The 21,869-nt window shown below is 57.7% G+C and overlaps 2 protein-coding genes across 5 annotated transcripts; one reads left to right on the top strand and one right to left on the bottom strand.

Moving 5' to 3' along the window:
- Positions 1 to 552: 552 nt before the first annotated feature.
- Positions 553 to 4,034, bottom strand: VPS72 (vacuolar protein sorting 72 homolog). Its single transcript, XM_087880681.1, has 6 exons — positions 3,833 to 4,034; positions 3,324 to 3,476; positions 2,631 to 2,739; positions 2,331 to 2,513; positions 1,811 to 1,955; positions 553 to 1,580 (listed from the first exon to the last, which is right to left on the bottom strand). Exons 1-6 carry the CDS (start codon positions 3,995 to 3,997, stop codon positions 1,199 to 1,201), a joined length of 1,137 nt encoding a protein of 378 aa, XP_087736807.1. The 5' UTR covers positions 3,998 to 4,034; the 3' UTR covers positions 553 to 1,198.
- Positions 4,009 to 20,642, top strand: PIP5K1A (phosphatidylinositol-4-phosphate 5-kinase type 1 alpha). Of its 4 annotated transcripts, none has more exons than XM_087880679.1 (16): positions 4,009 to 5,235; positions 10,806 to 10,843; positions 11,360 to 11,449; positions 13,806 to 13,936; positions 14,043 to 14,160; positions 14,285 to 14,437; positions 14,798 to 15,097; positions 15,682 to 15,887; positions 16,080 to 16,163; positions 16,535 to 16,583; positions 16,745 to 16,829; positions 16,964 to 17,095; positions 17,516 to 17,645; positions 17,852 to 17,917; positions 18,710 to 18,794; positions 18,986 to 20,642. In XM_087880679.1, exons 1-16 carry the CDS (start codon positions 5,175 to 5,177, stop codon positions 18,986 to 18,988), a joined length of 1,731 nt encoding a protein of 576 aa, XP_087736805.1. In that variant the 5' UTR covers positions 4,009 to 5,174; the 3' UTR covers positions 18,989 to 20,642. The 4 variants fall into 4 exon arrangements, 3 of the variants coding, with proteins under 3 accessions (XP_087736805.1, XP_087736806.1, XP_087736804.1); XR_015730325.1 differs by having other exon boundaries at positions 4,772 to 5,235; positions 18,151 to 18,794; XM_087880680.1 differs by lacking the exons at positions 4,009 to 5,235; positions 10,806 to 10,843; positions 11,360 to 11,449 and adding an exon at positions 11,515 to 12,007.
- The last annotated feature ends 1,227 nt before the right edge of the window (positions 20,643 to 21,869 follow it).

Here is a 21,869-nt window from a genome sequence, read left to right as displayed (position 1 = left end):
CCATTGGCCGAGAGAGGTTTCCAGGAAAACTGCAGGCAGGACTGGGATACAACAGCCGTCGCTCGCGGTCTGCCTTTCGTTTTCACAGCTACAGTGCCCCTGACCTTGGAGGTTCTGTGTGGCATCCTGCAGCCACGGACAGGGTTACACTTTCTGGCCAGGCTGTTTCCCACAGGCGTGTGAGTGAAGAAGTGTTGAAATAAGATTGCCATTCCAGCAAATCAAGTTCTACCATTAATATTTCTGATAAAACTTTTATGTTCTTCCATTTGCCAATGGGATTATTGGGAGATTAACGTCCGCTGACCTGATTTGACCAGCAAATGAAGAAATCTCAGTTTGAACCTCCTCCCTGTGCAGGAGCTTTCTCACATCCCAAAATCTCGGCGCTCGCACCTAAACGTGAACTTTCTCTGTCTCATCTTCAGGAAAATATTCCTAAGGCTGATCATGGCTGCTCCTGGCCGAGGCAGCCCAGGAATGCTGTCCGAACTATTGTTCCAGCTTTGATGGTGTCAGTTTAATTAAGAATGAGGACTTACTATGAAGCTATGTGTTTATCATTTTTTATTTTTTTTTAAAGAAATACTAGCAAATGAATATCAAGCCATGGCTGGGATTACAGCTTCCCCTGCCCTGATCCAGCCTCCCTCCAAGGCAATCCCTTTTCAGTGAGGCTTGCAAGATTTGAGGGAGACAGAATTTCCCAGCAGAGTGAAGGAGCCACTCTCTACAACAGACCCAGATAGGACACAAAAAGGACAGAAAATAAATAATAACCGAGAGTCACAACAGAAACAAAAATCTAACAGAAATAAAAATCTAAAAATTTTTTTAGGAAAGAATCAGAATTATGTACAAAGCTATCGTGGCTCATGTCTGGTTTGTTAGCGGCAGATCAGAAACTCTGCCTGTGCTCAGGGGCCGTCCCACCATCTGGATAATGCAGTGAATCGGAAAGGAATAAACCGGAAATAAAAGGAAATATTTTGGGTCCTGCTTCCACCGTAGATTGAAATTGCAGATGGGATGGTTGGGTGGGGGTGTTCAGCTGCGGTTCCCCCTTGAACTGGTCGGAAACTGCCTAAAACCACCCCCGAAAAGCCGAGAAACGTGTTAATGCTGGTCTTATGCCACGATTTTGGTTTCTCAAGAGTGCCAAACGACTCGTGGCAGAAACCGAGAGGCCGCCTGGGCTTCAAGTGGCCGGCACGCTCTGCTTGATGATGATTTTCTGCCTGGTGGGCCGGATGCCGGGGTCGGGCATGGGAGAGCCAGCCGCCAGGGCAGCCGAGGCGCCCGCGCTGGGCAGTCCGTGGGCGGTGATGTACTTCTTGTAAGCCTCGCGGATGATCTTGAAGGAGCGGATGTTGGAGTAGGGGATGTCGGTGACGGGGTCGCGGTAGACGGCGGTCTTGTGGGTGACGGGGCAGACCTCTTTGATGGGCAGCTTTGGGGGCGGGGCTCTGGGGAAGACGCGCTCGAAGGTCTCGTCGTCGCTGAAGGTGATGAAGGTGCGGGAACATTTTGCGGCGGGCGCAGCGGCCGAGGGGGTCTCCAGAAGACCTTCCTGCTCTAACCTAAGAGACGGAGAAGGAAGCAGAGGTCAGTTCTCAGACTCCAAATGGCCTTTGGGGCAGGACCCACAATGGCAGCCAGGAGTCCTAAATAACATCGTGGTAGAGATAATCCTCAATTTACAACCACAGTTGAGCCCCAAATTTATGTTGATGAGTGAGTTTTTAGGTCCTGGGCAAAGCTGCTGGTTTCTGCCCCCCGCACAGCGGGCACGAGGAAAGAGGGCACTTACCCCTCCACGTCCACGTTCTCCTCCTTGTACCCCAGTTCGGAGATGAGAGGCATCGTCCCCGAATAGTAGCGGATGGTGGGCCCTGTGCATTTCCGCTTCTTCTGTACCTGCCTCTTCTTATCCGCTTCCAAACGTTCGTAGGTCTCTGCAAGAGAACGCCAAGCTCTCAGGGAGGGGCTCAGCGGCATGGGGCGGGCTCCCACTTTTGACACCCCCACCCCCATCCAGCAACCTCTGGCAGGAGTGGCAAATCTCTCGCCCCAAATCCTGGAATCCTTCCTGCTTTTTAAACAAGTGAGAATAGAGGCGTTTCTCTTTTCAAAATGGATTATTTCTGCTCCTTTTGTCCCAGAGACCAACGGTGTTCATCACACCGCATTCCGTAAAATATGACGGGGATGCAGATTAAAACCCTTCGAAACAGGCCAATAACTGAGAGCTACTGAGCCGCCTTGAAGAAGCGCTTCTGCCTTCCTCAATGTGGACTAGCTGCTTTTGCAAGCGAATTGGCCCGGCTTACCCAGAGAGCGCAGGTTGAGCTCCTCGGTGATCTTGGCCTCCCTCAGGAGCTCTTCCTGGGTCAGGGGTCTGTCGTAGCTGGGGCCGCCCCCCTTCTTGCGCCTGGACTGCACCTGGCGCTCCTGGAGGCGTAGAAACGTCTGGCGGGTGTGTTCGGTGGTTGACTGGCGCATGTATTTCCGGCCTGCAGAGCGGAGGGAGGAAGAAGAGGAGCTGGGAGGCCGAGCAAGGGGGCTTCAGATCAGGCTTGGGAGAGAAGGAAGCATCACACAGAGAGCTGCCCCCCTCCAGGGACACTCACTGTCCACCGTGTCTTCCAGTTCTGCAGGTGCCGATCTTTCCTCTCTGGTCTTCTGCGAGCCGCTGGCCGGAGCATCGGGCTTCTTCAGCCTCAGGCTTTTGATGGGTTCCTGCAAAAGATTCAGACTCACTCAGTGGCACGTCGCTAAGCAGGTGAAAAAGTCTTTAGGAGCCTGGAAGAATAGGATCCGCTCTTCCTGGGCAGCGTCAGAAAGAAGAGCAACTAAGATGATTTAGGGCCCAGGGACAAGAACGGTTGCAGGAATTGGGTTTGGCCAGTCTAGAGAAAAGAAGAACGGGGGGGGGGGGGGGGGGGACATGATAGCAGTCTTCCAGTATTTGAGGGGCTGCCACAAAGAGGAGGGGGTTAACTTATTCTCCAAAGCACCAAAAGGAAGAATAAGAAACAATGGATGGAAACTAACCAAGGAGAGAAGCAAGCTGGAATGAAGGAGAAACTTCCCAACAGTGAGGACAATTGACCAGTGGAACAGCTTGCCACCAGAAGTTGTAGGTGCTCCATCACTGGAGGTTTCTAAGAAGTGACTGGACAGCCACTTGTCTGAAATGGCGTAGGCGTAGGGTCTCCTGCTTGAGCAAGGGGCTGGACTAGATGACCTCCAAGGTCCCTTCCAGCTCTATTCTGATTGAAACCAGGCCGCTTTGGGGCCGGCGCTGCCCAGGAGGGCCTCACCTTGTAGGCCTTGGTGACCACCCTCCTCTTCCTCTTGGGCACCGAGTCGTCCTGGTCGCTGCTGGGCTCGTCCCCTTCGTCGATGTCGAAGTCGGAGTCCACTTCGTCCTCGCTGTCCGACTGGTCCCCCTTGTACTCATCGTCCCCCGATTCCTGCCAGAAGATTTCAGACTCCAGAGCCCCATCCTTGCGGGCGTTGCCTTTGGACTACAATACCCATGTCCCAGGATGATGGATGTGGTAGCCCCGCATCTCCCAATGGGGTGGGGATGGGGCAAGATGGGAAAGTCTGCAAGATCTGTCACAAGAAGGCCCATCCTGCCCACCCTGAAACCGAGATGGGGAGGATGGGTCGGGGAATCCAGGCGGGCCCGGGGGCGACGGGTTGGGGACGCGGCCTTTGGAAAGGATTCTTAGCCCCTCCCCCTTCCTTTGTTCCAGCCAATGCCGCGCAGGCCCCGCCCCCTCCGTCCTGGCCCCGCCCCCCGCGGTCCTCCGCCGCCGCCGACCTCGGTGAAGCCCCCGTAGGTGGTCTGGTAGAACTCGTCCTCCTCCTCGGCCTCCAGCAGCCCCGAGAGCCGGTTCCCCGCCGTCCGCCGCGGCGCTCGCCCGCCGGCCAGGCCCGAAGAAGAGCCGGAGGCCGACGAGCCCGCCGCTCCCGCCGCCGCCATCATGCCGCCTCCTCCTGCGCCCGATCCATGCGCTCGGCTCGCCACTGCGGCGCCTGCGGAGGCGGAAGCGCTGAGCCCGGCGGCCAGGCGCGACAAGTCGAGCGCCGATGCGGCGAGCGGGGAACGAGCCAAGCGAGCGCCCATGGAGGCGGGGGCGCCCTCGCAAGCAGCCGGCCGGGCTCCTCCGGCCTCCTTTTAAGGAGGGAGAGCGGGTGGCTTCCGGGCTTGGCTCGGCGCCCCCCCCCGGGAATAGGTGTTGGGGGGGGGAGAAGGGCTTTTCCAGGTAGACTGCTGCTGGACCTGGAGGCTCCATTGGAGTCCTGGGCTGATTTATGAGCCCTTGGCCGGGGCTGCAAGTGGCGCTGCGTCTGTCTCTCCCCCCTTTTTTTTTTCGGGGTGTCCTGGGGGGGGGTCGCAAGCCGTACTGGGAATTTGCAAGGATTAATGGGGGGAATAAAAAAATCAAATCCTGCACTTTTTTTTTTTAATGGCTGGTTAGGAGGCTTTGGGTGTGGTTGTATTTTTAGGGGGCAATTTATAGGTTGCTTTTCAGCCTGGGGGGGGAGGGGGGAGGGGAACGGTCACCCCAAAGATGGAATGAAACGAATTTATTGCGGAATCTGCAAATAAATCATTCTGGGGTCTGACGTCACCCTCGCCCGGCCTCTGACGTTGTAGAGGCGGGCGCAGAACGTTGGCGGCGTTGCCATGGCGACGGGCGGGCCTCCGACGTCAGGGCTACGCAGGACCGCCCCTCCCGTTCGGAAGGAACGCGCTGTGTGATGCGGAGGAGGGCACGCCCACTGCAACGTTGACGCGGCCAGCCACGACCCTCTGTTTTCTCGTCTGCGCCTGCGCGGCACCGATGTCCCCGCCCCTTTCCTGACGGTCAGTTTTCCGTTAGGATAAACAAGGAGGCGCTGCCTCTCTTTCTGCCCCCCCCCCGCCGGCGCAAAGTGGTTTCTCCCGACGCCTGCCGGGCGGGCCGATTCCAGGAAGCCGGGGGGAGGAGGCGCCTCCAGAGAGCGACCGGGAGGAGGCGTGGCCACCCCTCCGGAGGCGAGCGTGGCACGGCCCACAGCGGCGGCCGGAGCGGGTCGGGCGAGACCAAGGGGGCGCCGCGGGGGGAGGCGAGCGGAAAAGCCGGGGACGGAGGCGCTGCGGCGGGAGAAGCGCTAAAATGGCGTCGGCCGGGCCCGAGTCCGGGGGGAGCAGCAGCAGCAGCAGCGGAGCCGCCACGGGTAAGGGTCTCCGGGGGAGGCTGGGGGCCTCGCGAGGGGCTGAGGGGCCTTCCCGGCCCTCGGATAGACCCTCGGGGGGCGCCTGGGGAGGGCAGCCAGCCCCCTCCTTAAATGGGGGGTGGGAGGGAGGGAGACCCCGTTGAGTCTGGGGGGGCACCGGAAGAAGGGGGAGGGGAGGGGGCGAAGGGGGGGAGGGGGCAGTTGCCGACGTGGCCCGGGGGGGCTCCTAGGGGGCAATTGGGGCAGGGGTATCCCGGTGGGGACAGGGAAGCAGAGCCCCCCCTGCAAGAGGGACCATCGAGACCCCCAATGGGAGCCCTCTGGGGAAGGGAGGGTGGGCCATTGAAGGGAGGGGCGGGTCCTCTTTCTGCAGGGCAGCTGTTGCCATGGCGACGAGGGCGCCCCCCCCCCCGAGGGTCTCTCTGGGTGGGAGCCCTCCTGTCTTTCCTCGCCCACCTTCCGCTTCCCGGATGGGCTGGCAGGATCCCCCCCAGCCCCCCACCCCACCCCCAAGGCCACCCTTGGGAGGGGAGGGGGCCCAGGTGCCCCCCCAAGCTTGTCCTGAGCCACAAGGTGTGTCTGTTGGGGGAGGAAAAGCTTTGGGGGGTCTAGAGCAGCTGCCCCCCCCCCAGGTTGTCTCCCCCGTGTGTCTGTTTCTGTGGCTCAGGATGGGAAGCTGCCTCTCCATTTCCTTCCAGAAATATCTGCTGGCTCATTTTGAGCATTAAAAGTTGGTCCCAGGGCTGCCAACGCCTTGATCGATACCAGTGATGGCTTCAACCTAATTCGGACCATAGAGCTCAGATAAAGCCAAAATTCCTCCGAATTCATGAGTTATACAGTTCTGCTTAAATCCCCCCCCCCTTATCAGAGACCTGATAAGAAAGCAGATGTTAGCCTGGGTTTTCCTGACTCAGCGAAGCAGCCTTTTTAAAAAGAATAATGCGTTAATTGGAAAGGCGTTTTTGTTGGTGAAACGGATGCTCGGATTCTCACGTGACTCGTACTTGTATCAAACAATAAAATCCTGACCGTGCCATGAAAAATGGGAAATGCTGTGATGCCTTTGCCAGACAAATATCTTTTACTGATTTTTCTGTGTTGTGGGTGTTGGTTGCTATTTCCCACTGTCGTCTCTTAACACCAGGTGGTTTCCTTTCCGGCCTTCCACAGTACTTGAACATGTTAGAAGAGCGATTAGTTTCTGAAGATTATGGCCATCGGCCCCTAAGGACCCCCTTTCTGCTATTCGGCCCCCTCTCCTTCCTTATCGTTGTTTTCCTTGAGGACAGCCAAAATCTTCAGTTGGGAAATAAGCTATTTTAGGCATTGCCTTTTAAAAATAGGCATTGATTCTTCCTGCAGCAATTCTGCTCTTTGGAACCGTGGCTTAAGCTTAGGTCTGAATCTAGCCCCCTTTTTTTCCCCCCTCCGAGGTGCCATTTTAATTTTTGCAAGCGAGTGTTGCAACCTTGTGGGATCCAGATGTCTATAAAACGCCTGTTGGTGGCCTCGGATGGACCCAGTGCCATCCTCCTTCCCTTTCATGCGGCTTAAAAGGACCATTCCTGGAAGCTTTTGCACGGAAGCGTTTTGGATTCTGAACTGTGCTGTCCGAAACTCATCAGGATATCTGCTACCCCCCTTCTGCAACCTTTCCTGGTAGCCTCTGTTCTGGATGCTCCCCTTGCCTTTCCCGGTTAATGTGATTCTGACTTCTCCCTCTTTCCTTGCAAGCTGCCTGTTCCTTCTTTAACCAGTGGGACACACGAGACACGTTTCCATTCTCTTTTTTGGGGGGTCTCGAGTGGCTCGGATGCAGCTCCAGCATTGCGGAGCTGGTGTCTTCTAATATTCCTTTACAATCTCAGTGAGGAAATTCAGCCTTAGTTTAGGGAAGGAAGGAGGGAGGGAGGGAGGGAGGGAGGGGGCGCCCTTAGGAGGCTGCTCCTCATCCAAGGGAGATTTGGCCAAGAAAAGGGCTTATTTGAGGGCAGTTCTCATTTCTCTTTTTAAGATGACTCGTTTCCCCCATTCTTGGGCCTAAGGCTCCGATGTGTATGAAGCAGGAGCCATTCCAGGCTTTGTAACCATGGGGGGGAGGGGGGGGCAGATCAAACCCTGCTTTGCACAGAGGGAGGTGATGTCCTATTGAGGCGTTCAAACAGGTCTCCCGAATGGTGTTAGTCGAACAGGCAGAGGTCAAAAATGGCAGAGCTGACTTTGCAAAAAATCTATATAATTTTGTTCCCCCTCCCAGCGTGGGAAAGCTGCACCTCCAAGCCAGCTTCTCCCTCTGCGTGTTCTTCAGAAGCGTCCAGCCTTTTCAGACTTCAGGGGAAGCCGCTCGAAATCTGTGCTGTCAACATGGGAGGAGGCCAGTTCTGACCAGAGTTTCCTTTTCCGGAAATCTGAGCCGCTGTTCCGGATGCTCTTCCCCAGGAGATGTGTTTTAATTAGGAGCAACGGTTCAAAGGTGGCTTTCCAAAAGGGCGAAAACAGCCCTTTCACGACGCCGGTCTGCAGCCCGTAATAAAGACGGGACGATTTGGCAGCCCTTTCACCGAGCGGAGAAGCTGCTTCTCTGGGGAAGGGCCTGTCGGCAGGCGAGCCCGGTGGTGCCAGAACCGGGGCTGCCAGGTTTTCATCACGGAGATGTTCAAATCAGGGCGTTGGGGGCACGGTTGAGGATGGGGAGGATGAGATGGGCAGGTGGCAGAAAGTAAGTCTGGTGACCTTCCCGGGCTCAATAAAGGAGAATATTGGTAGCTCAGGGCTGAAATGAAGGGTCCTTGGTGCGTTCTGAGTTTGATGGTGATCTTGCAGACGTTTCATGACCCAACTAGGCAATGCCATCGGGGCTAGAAGGGAAGGGGGTTTGTGGAGAGAAGGAGGAGGACGTTGATGACGACTGTGGGGTCCTTGGTGCCCTCTGAGCTTCGTCCTTGCAGGCGTCTCACGACCCAAACTAGGTAACGTCATCAGTGCTGGTGGGGTTGGCTGCAAATGCTCCTCCTAGCACTGATGTCGTGACCTAGTTGGGTCATGAAATGTCTGCAGGAAAACAGCCAAGGACTTCTGGGCTCTTGCGATGTTTTGCTCCTGGGGAGATGCGGAAGGAAGGAGGGAAGGGAGGGGGGCAGAGACGTGTGGGAGGGGCCGGTGTTTCCTACTTGTCGGTGAACCCACAAGTGACACCCTTTGCGGTGGTTTTCATGGACAGACTCCCTTCCCTTCCTCTCTCTAACTGAACTTCAGTTCTTCGTGATCCCCACTGCCTGCTGAGCAAACACTCTTTCCTTCCGGAAAACTTCTATTGCTTCCTCTTTTCTCTCTCTCTCTCTCTCTCTCTCTCTCCTCTCTGCCAGCGTTGAGCTTCCTCTGCTGCTCCGTGGGGCCCTCTCGAAGACGTAGATGTATGGGTAAAACCGTGGCCTGAGCATGACCTCCTGCTAATCCGCCTGGCCCGTCATTGCCTGCCGTGGTGGTGTGGAAGTGACCGGGTGATGCGCTGGCATTTTCCCCTCCAGCCAGGGCTGGTTTGACGTGAAGCAGCTGCTTAGCTTCCACCTCCCTTCTGGTCTTTGGCCTCGCACTCAGGCCCCTTCTGGGCTAACTCCCTGGCAGGGCCTGGGGGCTGAGCTCAGAAATGCTCCCTGGGGACACACACGCCCATTTCAGAGAGGGAAAGCTGGAGGCTTCAAGGCCAAAATCTTCTTCAGAGCATTGACAAATCTCTTTCCCCCAGGATTTAGCCTTGCTGGCCTCTTCCCAGCGCAAGCTTGCTAGAGCTGTGGAATCAACCACGATAGAAAAAGGTGCAACTAACCCGGGTGTTTTTTTTCCCCCTTCCGCATCAAAATGGGCTAATCCAGTGGCGGTTCAGCCACCTCTTGCCACAGATGTGGTGCTGGCAACACTGCCGTCTTCTCCTTTAGAGCTTTTGCCAGTTCAGCGCATGGTTTGGCCGAGCTTCGCCTGCTTTGCAGCACGTCTTCCTGCTTGGGGGCTGGAGCCCCACGGCACTGGGCCTGGCCAGGGTGTCTCCGGGTCAAACTGGAAACGGCAGAGAACAAGGCCTCTGCAGAAGGTTTTGAGATAGGAGGCGTCTGACATGGATGCCTGGGAAAAGAAGATGGGGACGAAAGGGGGGGTGTCCCCTCTGCTAAGTATTTCCCCCATGGGCTGCAGCACCAAGGGTGAAGCACCACTCCCACCCCTGCCCCCCCCAAGACCTGGAGAGTGCCCCCCCACCAGCTCCCTTCCCTCCCCTCCCCACAAGTGGCTGCGGACTGAATTCCGGACCCGAAGGAAGAGATCCAGAGCAAAGCCACATACCTGGTGAAGATGTCCCGCAGCTCCGTTCTTTGTGAAGAGTCCGGGGTTCACGGCCGAGGGGCCCTTGAGGTCATCAAGCCCATCTGCTCAGGGCAGGAGCCCAAACTCGTTCGTGTGCTCCCTGCCTTGCAAGCGAGCCAGCGACTGTCTGTGGCCTTTGCAAATTTCCCAAAGCAGAGAGCATTGCAAACCCAACCATCATCGGTTATTCAAATTGTTACAGCCGCCAACTTTGACAGATGCTGCCTTTTCTCGATCGGCCTAGTGGAGGCTGGAAAATGAAGCTGGCTCTTCCCCCCCCCCCCAATCCCCTCCAAAGGGCCAGGCTTGATCTCCCTGAGCCAAGATTTGGCCCGCAGCCTCAGAGAAAGGCCTGTGGTTTGGAGGGCTGATGCGATGACGCCTTCACCTTTCGGGTCTTAACCACATCCGTGTCTCCTTCGGTGCCTGCTGGGCTCACAGCGCTGCTGTGGCTGTCCTGTCCCACTAGAGGGCAGTATTCCCCAGCCCCCTCTGCCAAAGAGCAGCCCTTAAGAGGAAGGGTCTCCAACCTTGGCTCCTTTAAGACTTGTGGACTTCAACTCCCAGAATTACCCCCAACCCAGAAAAGTGTCCAAGTCTGGAGACCCTTCCTCCAAGGGGTGCCCTTTAACAGGGAGCCGAGTGAAGGAGGGGCCACTTTCAGTGCCCAGGCCCACCCGGGTGGGGGGTGTTCCCAGAGCAGAGGGGGGCAAATCCTGGCCGAAGTGTAGGGCTTGTGGGGCTGGCGTTTCTCCCCCTCGGCCAAAGACACCCGGGATGGCTAGCAGTGGAGAGTTGGCTGCTGCCTGCAGGCCTTCCTGGGGGCATATTGGAGAGCTGATAGATTGCAGGCAGCAGGAGTTTCCCGAGGCCGGGTCCACCCCTTGGCCCCAGGTGCTGAGCCCTTGGCATTTGGGTGACTCAGCCCTGATTGACGCGTGTGTCTCCCTTGGCAGAAAACATGGGGGATTTAGGAGAATCCCTCTGCGGTGGTGCCTGGATACGTCAGGCCGTAAGCCAGGAAGAGCCGCTAGGTGCAGGGGGTGGGGAGATGAAGGGGCAGCCTTGGGGGGAAGTGGACTCCTAGCAGGTTTCTCTCTCCCCTCTCTGGCCAATCATCCCTGCAAGGACATGGACTTGGGTCAGCTTAATCTCTGCCCTCCTCTTGGTTGCCTGCCAGGGGTCTCACCCCCTCCCCTTTTCCCTTGCAGGGGCGCCCTCATCCGCGACCTTCAAAAAGTCCTTGGAGGTGAGTTTCCATTCAGTTGTTTAAAAAAAAAAAACCCCACACACCCAAAACCCTCCCAGGGCTGGTGCTGAAAGTGGCTGCCGCTCAGCCTTGTTTTTGGCGGGGAGGTTGAAGGGAGCAGCCCGGGATCGCAAGGCAGCAACTGCAAACTTCTGACCTTGCACCCTGTTGTAAACGTGGAGGAAAACATCCCTGTGCATGCAGAGAAGCTTGTGAAACAAGAAGGGAAGGGGCTGCTGAGCCGAGCCGTCTCCCCTTCCCCATAAAGGCAGGGGCCGGCCTGCTCTCCAGCTTCAGGCCTCTCGGGGTGCCTCCGAAGCAGCTTCCAAGCGCGGGGTGCTCCCGGCCTTCAGGTGGGGCCCTGCTGGCCTTGCCCCAGGCACACGGAAGCTGTGTGTGTGGACCTGCCCCCTGCTGACGGGCTGGTGCTGCCCCCACCCGATTTTGAGGGGCTTGTTCCGCCCTGCCAGTGGGGGGATTGGTAACCCTGGGACCTTTCTCCTCTTCTGCTCCCAGGTGCCAGGCTCCTCCGGGCCCGGGTCCTCGCAGACCATCAAGAAAGGCCATCGGAGCGTGGATTCCAGCGGAGAGACCACCTACAAGAAGGTAGGCAGGCGGGCGTTGGTGCCAGGCTGCTGCCTCCGAACGCCTCTCTCCTCCCCTTCCTCTCCAGGCCCGCCTGCCTCCTCGCATTCCCCAGCCTCTGAGTCACCCCACTCGCTCTCGGCATAAAAGGCCCAGGTGCCGTTTCCGAGACAGGTTTCTACTGGCAGATTCAGGCGGAGCAGATCCCAGAGATTTGAAGGCCTCTCGGGTGGTCGCTGCTGCGGCTCGGGATCTCTCTCGTGGATCGGAGGGGGGAGGGGAGGACGGTTTCTTTCGTCCTCTTTGAGATTTTCGTTCTGGTGCTTTGGATTATTGAAGACGGTGGCAGCGGAAGGATCTGGGATTCCTTCGAAGAGTCTCTTTTCCCCCACAAGAGATGCAGGGGTGCTCTCTGGAGCATGCGTAGCTCCTTCCTCCTCCTCCTCCTCTTATCCTCCGCACGGGGGTTGCTCTGAGGCTCCCCAGGTCCCAGGGGGCTTGGATCTGGGCCGGCATGTTCCAGTGGACTCTGAAATGGATATTAGCCGGGATGGGTCCTTTCGGAAGCCGCCTCTATCCGTAAGTGGGCCCTTGCTGTGCCCAGAGAGATGCCTGAGATTGTGATGGGTGCTTGGGGACCCTGAGGATGGGGGGGGGGGAATGCCCAGGGGAGTTTGGAGGAGGCCTTTCCTCCCCTGTTTTCTTACTGTCTTCAGCAGAACCAAGCAACAGTTGGTGGAACTTGAACGTTTACACTAGAAATTTCCTTCCTTCCTTCCTTCCTTCCTTCCTTCCTTCCTTCCTTCCTTCCTTCCTTCCTTCCTTCCTTCCTTCCTTCCTTCCTTCCTTCCTTCCTTCCTTCCTTCCTTCCTTCCCTCCCTCCCTCCCTCCCTCCCTCCCTCCCTCCCTCCTTCCTTCTGTCCATCCTTCCTTCCCCACCAATTCTGCTTCCCTTCTGTTGTGTTTTCAGCCTTTTGTGGCCTCCTCCTCCCTTGCCCAGAGAGTGGGGTTGGCTTGTTGTGGCAGCTGCTTGGCCTCCAGTGCCATGTTGCGCATCGCTTCTGCCCACACTCCTGACACAGGGGGATGGGGACGGGGGGACAGCCCTCTTTCTCCTGGGGTTCCTCATCCCTTCGGTGGGTGGCTGTTGGACGCTTCTCCGGAGCCTGGCCCCCGAGATTGGGGCAGGGTGGTGGCGAGGAAGCCCTCTCTAAGCTCCCCCCAGCTTAGCTGTCTTCCAGGCTGGGAAGAGGTCTCTCTTGGCACACAGCGCCTGTAGCTGTGCCCCTGAGTCCCTGGCCCCTCCAGCCCTCTGCCCTCCCAGGAGGCATCCATCACTCAGCCGGAGACACACTGGCTCACCTGGGTTCACTTCTAGAGAGCCAAGGGTGGTCCCAGAAGTTAGCAGCAGCCCTGCCCCTGGCAGGCAGAGAAAGAGGTGCCTCCCTGGCATCAGAGGGGAGAAGGAGCTTTCCCAGGTGTCGGTGATTCTCCTCTGATCTTCCCAGGGAAATGAGCGGAAGGATCCACTGTTCAGGACTTGGGAGGTGGACTCGCCATTCCACTCCCCCCCCAAGAGATCAAGTGGGAGATCCCTGTTTGGGGTTGCCAGGAGGGGAAAGAGGAAGCGAAAGCCGCCAGGGGATTTCCAGGCACCGGGGCAGAGAAAGCGCCCTGCCTTTGACGTAAACAGCCCTGTGATTTTTGGAAGGCTCCCGCAGGGGAAGCCCCATCTCTTCTCTAGAGAGACTTAAAGACACTTAAGGCAGGCCAGTTTCTCCCCCCCACCTGCCCCCCTACCCCTGTAATGGGGGCAGTCAGGAGTTTCCTTCATCCGAGAATCAGCCACTGAGTTTCTCCTCTCCTCTGTCCAGCCCCAAACACCTGACTTAGCAGGGCTGGCCAAAATAAAAGGACTCTCGAATTAAGAGGGCAGGTTTAAGGTTCAGGTGGCTTCCAGGCGGAGGGCAGGTCTGCCGCCTTTCACGGCAGGTCTGCAGAGCCTCCTCGGGCGGGCACAGTCTGCCGGAAACGGGCTGGGTTCCGTGACGGTCATATCCTGCCTGTGAGCTTCCGAAAGGTGTTTCTCCAGCTATGGGGAGCCTGGGCTAAATGGGATTGGAGTCTGGGATTGAATATGCAGTCCCTGCCCCCTCTCTTCAAAGGACGGGGGGTGGGTGGGTAACACCGGGTGGTTTTCCAAGGAATAACCAACTCAAAGTTACGTTAAAATGCTGATTTGGCAGCAGGAACAGCCTAAACTCACTCGGCTCAGCAAAATCCAAGCGAGCCGGGACACGTTTGGATGGGGTGCAAAAGGAGGGGTTGTTTTTCTTTTGCTTGAAATCAGCTCTTTTTTTTCCCCCTCCCACTCTAGACGACTTCCTCGGCTCTCAAAGGTGCCATCCAGCTGGGCATCACCCACACGGTGGGCAGCCTCAGCACCAAGCCAGAGCGGGACGTCCTGATGCAGGATTTCTACGTGGTGGAGAGCATCTTCTTCCCCGGGTGAGCTGCCACCTGCCCACCTCCAGGTCAACCTCAGCCAGGCCGGGCGGCTTCATCCGCCCCCCCTCCCAACGGGCGATGCTGACCCCTCCCTCTCTCCCTGCAGCGAAGGCAGCAACCTGACCCCAGCCCACCACTACAACGACTTCCGCTTCAAGACCTACGCCCCCGTGGCCTTCCGCTACTTCCGGGAGCTATTTGGCATCCGGCCGGACGACTACTTGGTGAGCGGGCTTCAGGGGCGGCCCTTGGAAGCTCTCCTGGCTTGGATGGGGACTCCTTTGGGGGAGGGGAGAGGTGCAAAGCTCTGATCCTCGTGTTCCCCCCCCCCCGTTCCCCTCCACTCAGTGCTCCCTCTGCAGCGAGCCCCTCATCGAGCTCTCTAACTCCGGCGCCAGCGGCTCCATCTTCTACGTCTCCAGTGACGACGAATTCATCATCAAGACCGTCCAGCACAAGGAAGCCGAGTTTCTGCAGAAGCTGCTGCCGGGATACTACATGGTGAGCGGGCGGGGAGGCAGCCCAGGCTGAGCGGCCTTCCTTGGGAGGAGGGGGGGGGAGCCAGTCCCAGGAGACCCTCCCTCTCTCTCCTGCCTTGCCCCCTTGAGCCAGGACCCACGGGGGCCTCCGTCTCTCCCCTGGCTCCTCCTGCCCCCTCCTCGGTCGGTCAGCCTTTGTGGCAGGAGGAGGAGGAAGGGGCTCCTGTGACTCTTAAGTTATAAAGGAAAAGTGACACACAGACAGACACGCCTCAGACATTGGGAGTTCCCCGCAGTGCCTCCGGTCCCTGGTGGTGGTCCCTGCCCTTCTCCTTGGGCCTCCTTCGGGGGCTTCGCCTAAAGGACCCCTCCCCTCCCCCAGAACCTGAACCAGAACCCCCGGACGCTGCTGCCCAAGTTCTACGGCCTCTACTGCGTCCAGGCGGGCGGGAAGAACATCCGCATTGTGGTCATGAACAACCTGCTTCCCCGCTCGGTGCGGATGCACCAGAAGTACGACCTGAAGGGCTCCACCTACAAGCGCCGGGCGTCGCAGAAGGAGCGCGAGAAGGTCTTCCCCACCTACAAGGACCTGGACTTCCTGCAGGACATCCCCGACGGGCTCTTCCTGGACGCCGACATGTACAGCGCCCTGTGCAAGACCCTGCAGAGGGACTGCTTGGTAGGTGGGGCGGCCGCCCGGGGGTCTCCGGGGATCCGAACGAGTTGTCCTCGTTCAAGGGAATTGCAGGAGAGGAGGGGCGAGATGGTGGCTCTGGTCTCCTGCTCCTCCCACCCCCAACTTCCGAAGCAGGGAGGGGCCCTTTTCTTCTTTTATTTTGAGGCTGGGGGCTTCTCAAAGCAATCTTGGCTCTAGCAAAAAAAAACGGAGAGAAGGGAAAACCAGAAACGAACGAATCCACTTTTACGAGTAGTGGGGTGAAGCCAAGGGGCTCTTGAGGCGGGGCAGGCAGGCCGGGCTGGGTTCAGAGGCGGGGGGGGGCTCTTTTGGGAAGGGGGAGGGGGTTCAGGGCAGCTTCTCCAGCCTGGCCCGGGCCCTGCTAGAGGGAGAGGCCGCCTGGGGTTCTTCAGGGTCAGTTTGCATAAAGGGCTTTTATAACTTCCCGGGACAAAGTCTGCCTTTCATTCTCCACTCACCTGAGCTGTGACGTTGCCGCTTTGGTGAGTGGGGAAAGGGAGCGAAGGCAGCCCAGACCAGACCTGGCAGGATCGTGCCCTCACTCCCTCCCCCCTCAACTCACCCAGGTCCTGCAGAGCTTCAAGATCATGGATTACAGTTTGCTGGTGGCTGTTCACAACCTGGATCTGGCCCAGCGGGAACGGGCGGTGGCCGACGGGGCCTCCTTGGCAGACACCCGGCGGCCAGCCGGCCAGAGGGCCCTCTACTCCACCGCCATGGAGGCCATCCAGGGGGAAGCCCGGCGAGGGGGCACCATCGAGACGGATGACCAGTAAGTGCAGCGGTCAGGAGAAGAGGGGGGTGGGCACTCAGACAAGGCCCTGCGCCGGCTTGCGAGCAGAGCCATGGGGTCTCGGAGGAGGGACGTGGTATCCTGGGTGGGGGGGGGTGTCTTCTTCCAGTCGGCATTGGCTCCAGCCTGAGCCCCCACCCATCCCATGCCTCCGTTTCCTCTCCCCTGCAGGATGGGAGGCATCCCAGCCCGAAACGCCAAGGGGGAGAGGCTGCTCCTGTACGTGGGGATCATCGACGTGCTGCAGTCCTACAGGTAAAGCAGCCCAGCCTTCTCCACTCGGTTGGGGCCCTGCAGGATGCCAGCCTGGCAAACGGGCCACCTGCGTCCCTGATGGAGGAAGCCTGCCATTAACAAACACTGACAAAGCAGCCCTGGCGGAACCGCCCTCCCTGCCCGGCCTCCTCAGAGGCTCCGTGGCTGGTGGCAGAAAGAGGGTGGAAGTGAATAATGGTGGCAGGGGAGCCGTGGGAGGCTGGGAAGGAGGAGGGCCAGATCAGCCTCCAGAAGCAGATCCCAGCGGGAGGAGAGCAGCCCGGCTGGGCATTCTGGGCAGCAGATCCACCCCCTCCCAGCCTGGTTTTGAAAAGGACCTGCTCTTCCCTCCTTCCCTCCGATCTCTCCAGGTTCATGAAGAAGCTGGAGCACTCCTGGAAAGCCCTCGTTCACGACGGGGTAAGCGGCCGAAATGGCCCCTCCTGTCCTTGGACGGAGCAAGTGGGAGAAAACAGAGGTCTGGAGGGGGAGGGAAGGCGGATCCTCTCCCCTCACCAACACCGCCACCACCCTGTACCCCGGATTTCTTTTGGGGGTGACTTTGGCCCACTTTCCTGCAGGACACGGTCTCGGTTCACCGGCCGAGCTTTTATGCCGAGAGATTCCAGCGCTTCATGTGCCAGGCGGTCTTTAAGAAGATTCCGCGTGAGTCCCTTTGGGTCGCCCAAGCCTGGCGGGAGGAGTGGGCTTCCTTCCCGTGCCTCCCCCCTGCCGATATTATGAGCATTAGAAACACTCCTAAGACTTTTCAGCTGATTTTGGTGTCTTTCTCCCCAAAGTAAAATCCTCCCCTTCGAAAAAGAGCCGCTCCGGGATGGGACCTCCTCGTCGGCCAGGTCAGACCGGGACCCCCGCCCAGGCACTGAGCGAGACGAAAGTCCAGGTCACCTTGGAGGCTGAGATGGAGCCAGGTGGGGGCCCCTTGCCTGCAGCCCTGTTCTTGTCATCCAAATTGGGGAGAGGGTCTATATTCAAACCTCCCCCCCCCCCCCCCGCTTCCAGCCCTTTGCACAAACAGGAAGCTTGTGCCAGGGAGGGGGTAGTTTCCACACACACACACACCCCAATCAGGAGCCCTTCTAAAGCAGGGGTATTCAACCTTGGCCCCTTTAAGACCGGTGAACTTCAACTCCCAGAATTCCCCAGCCAGCCATACATGGAATTCTGGGAGTTGAAGTTCACCGGTCTTAAAGGGGCCAAGACTGGAGACCCTGTTCTAAAAGGTCTTCTGGAGATTATCCCCACCCCCTTCTATCGCCCTCCCCACCCCCATACACAGCAAGGGTTGCTCAGCCTCTCCCCCCCCCCCCCCCCCCCGTTCCCTTTCTCAGGTTCCCAGCTGGGGCGTCCCGATCTGCTCCCCCAGACGCCCCCCATTGAAGAGGCCAACAGCGACTCGGCAGCAACCACCCTGTCCACCTCTTCTCTGGGCAGCCCCGGACACAGCTCTCCCGCCAATCGGTCAGTGGCTGTCCCCGGCAGGGCGGGGAGGGGCAGGCCAAGTTTTCCCAGGGTCTGGAGGGTCCCTGGAGCCATCGGGGTGCTTGCACAGCACAGGAGAATGGCCTCGTCCACCCTGGGGCGAGATTTCGGAAGGCTGATTCGTGGGGGTACCTCGTTTGGAGATGGGCCTGGCATTCACGCTCTTCCCCTCTTTCTCCCTTCAGCTCAATGGGGGCAGAAGTGCCCCCACCGGACACCCCCAGGGAGCTGGCTGTCTTCCATCTGGAAAGGTGAGGGGGGGGAGAGATTGGAGACCCCCGAAGGGCCTCGGCGTTCTCCTCCATCTTTCTGCAGGAGTGGCTTCGATGAGCGAAGGAGGCTTTTTGCAAGAACAGCGTAGTTCTCTGAAAACTTTGAACCCCTTGGAAAGGGACGGGGTGGGGGTGGGGGACCTTCTCTCCCCTACAACTCCCCCCCCTCCCTCCCCAGTTGACCAAAGGTCTGTCTCTTAATCTCCACGTAGGACAGAGAGCCGAGAGTTTGTCAGATCAGACAAGTTGTCTCCGGAGCTAGATAGTGCAGGATGCTTTCAAGTAGGTGAGGCAGAGTCTAGGCAGACGATGCAGCCGGGACGTGGGGCGAGGAAGGCCCCCCCCTCCCGGGGCCCAGGGAAGTGGCTCCTGGGGGGCCCCAGTCCTGCCCTTCTGGCCAAAGAGGGTTGCTCTCATCCAGGGAACACGAGTGGCCGTGAAGGGCGCCACATCCTTCTCCGCAGCTTGGAAAGAGCTTTTTGGCACACTCGGATTTCGCCTCTCGATGACACAAGGGGTTCGTGCCACAGGACCAGGACACTCTGTGTGTGGGGGGGGGGCTGCTCTTGGCCTCCCCCTGGCTCATCCCTGCCCCAAACAGCTTAAGGCGAACCCCCGTTGACTGCTGTGGCTCTTGGGCATCCCTTCCTCCCTTGTTTCAGGGATGTGCAAGGACCACGAAACACCACTTTGGTCCACGGATGGGGTTGGGGTTGGTGGAGGTGCCCCCCCCCCACTCTGCTCATCCTCTGCTTTCCTCCCCCCCCCCAGTGCTTCCCCCAGCCCTTCAGTCACAGGACAGCCTTCTGAGCTGATGCAGCAACTTGGAGATTTGGCCGAAACAGAAATCAATTGTGTGAGTCTCTTTCCCTCCTTCTCAGCCACCCCCACCCCCACCCCACCCCCGTTTGGGTGACTGTTTGGGGAGGGGGCACACAGGGGAAAGGGTCCCTGCCCTCACCGGGACTGGCAGCCCCCCATCTCAAGCACCCAGGGCTTGGAGCCTCCCCAGATCTGATTCTCCTTCCTTCTTTCTTGTTCTTGCAGTGAAAGTGCCCTGGGGGGGTTCCTTTTCCCCCCCTGGGGGAGGAACGCGAGCAGAAGATCTTCTCCACACTCTGCATGGCCTGTCTCTTTGTGGAGGGGAGGGGGGTGGACCAGCCCCCCAGCCCCTTGGAACTGCTGACACCACAAACTCCTTTGAACTGAGCAGACTGAACGAAGCCTGAGGCCCACTCGGAACCCCCCAGGCGGCCCAGCTCCGGGGCGCAGGGGCTCACGGAAGGCGTCCAGCCCCCTCCGGCCTGGGCGGAGGACAGAACGGCCCAGCCTGGGGGGGGGCTTCAGAGGAGAGGGGCGTCCAGAGGAGTGCCGGCGCAGCCCCTCTCCCCAAGCCCCACAACGACCATTCCATAGTCGCTTCCTCCTGGGGGGAGGGGGTGGAAACGGATGCTGCCCGCTTGGAGAAGATTGCAAAAGACACACGGTCTCTCGTAATTTTAGTTTCCTAAAAGTATAGCAATGTTTCTTCTCTCGTACATTGCCATATTGGGGGGGAGGGGGGGGCTTGTTTGAAAGTCAGCCAGCTGAGGCCAGGGTCCTCTCAGCCGGCCTGTATCGGGTGGGGGTGGGGAGCCCCGTTTTCAGTGCTGTATCGTGGTGGAAGGTGGGACCGGAACCTCCCCCGCACCCATCTCCCTGCTCCAGGACACTTGTGGGCCTCGGCCCCACCAGCCCGCTCGCCCTCGAACTCCGGGCCTCCCTGCCAGGCTCGCCCAAAGAGATGGGAGCTGGAGTCCAGACGCAGCTCCTTTGCTCAGTGCTGCCAAGTACAGTTTTCCAGTGCTTTTAGTATTGTACTGATGGACCAAACTTCACCTCCTGGCTTTGTGGTGATGGGAGATTTCAGTATTAAACCCCTTTTTGAGAAGCTTGTGAAACTTCAGGGTTTTCTAGCTCTGCCTTCAACCTCCGTTCTGGCTACTATTTTTTAGCAATCTGTAATTATTGCTAAATTTACCCCTGAATTCTTTTGCACGTACGGAGGGGTGCTTCCCCCACCCCCCTTTTGAGCATTGGGTTGCATTCGGAGATGGCCGTCCTCAGCGTGGCTTTCCTTGCACCGAGCACGTTTTTCTGGCCTGAGTAAAGTCTCTGCAGCTACTATGGGGGGGGGGGAATTCTTGGAAGTGCTGAGTGTTCAGAAAAGGTTTTAGGGTGTTGTCAAGAGGGACATATCACAGTCTGGGAGGGAGGACACAGTTTTGTTCCTTCCAACCCATATTTGGAGGGAGAGCAAGCAAGAAAAAACGAGAGTCCTGTTCCGAGTGAGTTTTATATTTTTGTGAAGCATTTAACGAGAAACAGACTAGCATTGAATGTTGGCTGCAGAGAAGGGGCAACTCAGTCCCTAAAAGGTGAGATCAGGGTAAATAAATGGCCAATTCTATTTTTGAGAAAAGAATTTGAAAGGGAGCAGTGCATCTGTTACACCTCAAAAAAAAAGTATAATCACATGGCTGGTTGTGAATATGGGATCTGCCTTGAGAGCCCCCTTTGTGAGGGGAGGGGGTGTCTTGTTAAACTTGAGCCTTTGAATCTCTCCCCAAACTGTTACATATATGTTAAGGAAATGTCTACATTAGACCGGTTTGGAAGTTTCCTGCCACAAACGTTTGTAATTTATAAACTTATATTTCAAGTCTGTTTTTGGTGGTGCCTGTCTCTTCCCCCAGGGAAATCCATTTTCAGACTCCAAGGTCATTGTAGACTTTGGGGGACAAAGTGGGAACTGACTGCAGGTTGGAAGCAAAAAAAAAAGCAGTTGTATGACATCACAGTGGAGTATCTGAATTCCTGCCCTCCCCACTGTGTCCATGGGAGTCTTATCTAGCAGGGATCTCCAACTACTTTCAAGACTTCAGTGCCCAAAATTCCCCAGCCAGCTAGTGATGATGGCTAAGGAAATTGAGTTTAAGCCCACAGGTCTTAAAAGTGAGCAAAGCTGGAGACCCTTGACCTCATCAGAGAACAGTAGACCCTCTGCCCAACCTCCCTCAACATGGGGGCATGTCACCCAATTATATAATTTTTCTTCCCCTCCTCCCTCAATCCCAATTCCCTGGACCAGGGGTCAGCAACCTACTGCTCTGGAGCTGCATGTGGCTCATTCATCCCTTTGCTGTGGCTCCACAATTGATAGGGCTTTCGGTTAGGACAGGCAGAGGAAAAAGGATCCTGTGCCAGACTCTGGTGCAGGAACCAGACTTCTGGTCAACAGAGGAAAAATGCTAGGAGGGAATGATGGGGGAACTGGACTTCCGGTCAGCTCCAGAATTGAACAGGGCCTTCCAGTTAGGGCTTCTGTGGTTCTGAGTGTTTTAAGGTTGCTGACCCCTGCCCCAGACACTCAACAGGCTTCATACCTGGATTTGAACACGAAGCTGGGAGCTATGTAAATTTCATGGGGGGGGAGAAAGACACTCCAGGGATCATTTACTTATTACATGTATTTATATGCTGCCATTCTCCCAAAGGACTCAGGGCAGCAAACACGAGTTAAAAAACAAGTACAATAAAATCCCCTTTTAAACCAAGTAACTAATTAATAGTAAATAATAAAACCCGGAATCAGAGTCAAGACAATTTATTCGAACAGCCAAGCCTTCGGGTCCCAACGGGAGGAGCAGAGATCAGGAGCCGTCCAGTAGGGGATCCATTCCAGAGGGTGGGAGCGCCCGCAGAGACCGCCCTGCTCCTGGGCACAGAAAGGCGCCGTTGGCTCCCTGTCCTGAGGCTTCGCCCTCTCCTACGCGTCAGAAGAGAGCCTGAGCGTCCCAGTCTTCCCTCGGGTCCAGCCAAGAAGGGCTGCAAAGGACTCGCCTTGAGCCTCTGGACTTCGCACTCGCACAAGACAGCAACTCAGCGCTCT

The sequence above is a fragment of the Pantherophis guttatus genome, chromosome 18 (genome assembly GCF_059756535.1).
Source record: "Pantherophis guttatus breed Tessera chromosome 18, ASM5975653v1, whole genome shotgun sequence".
In the NCBI taxonomy this organism is placed as follows: domain Eukaryota; kingdom Metazoa; phylum Chordata; class Lepidosauria; order Squamata; family Colubridae; genus Pantherophis; species Pantherophis guttatus.
Note: the sequence above shows the minus strand (reverse complement) of the source record. Positions and strands in the feature narration are given on the sequence as shown.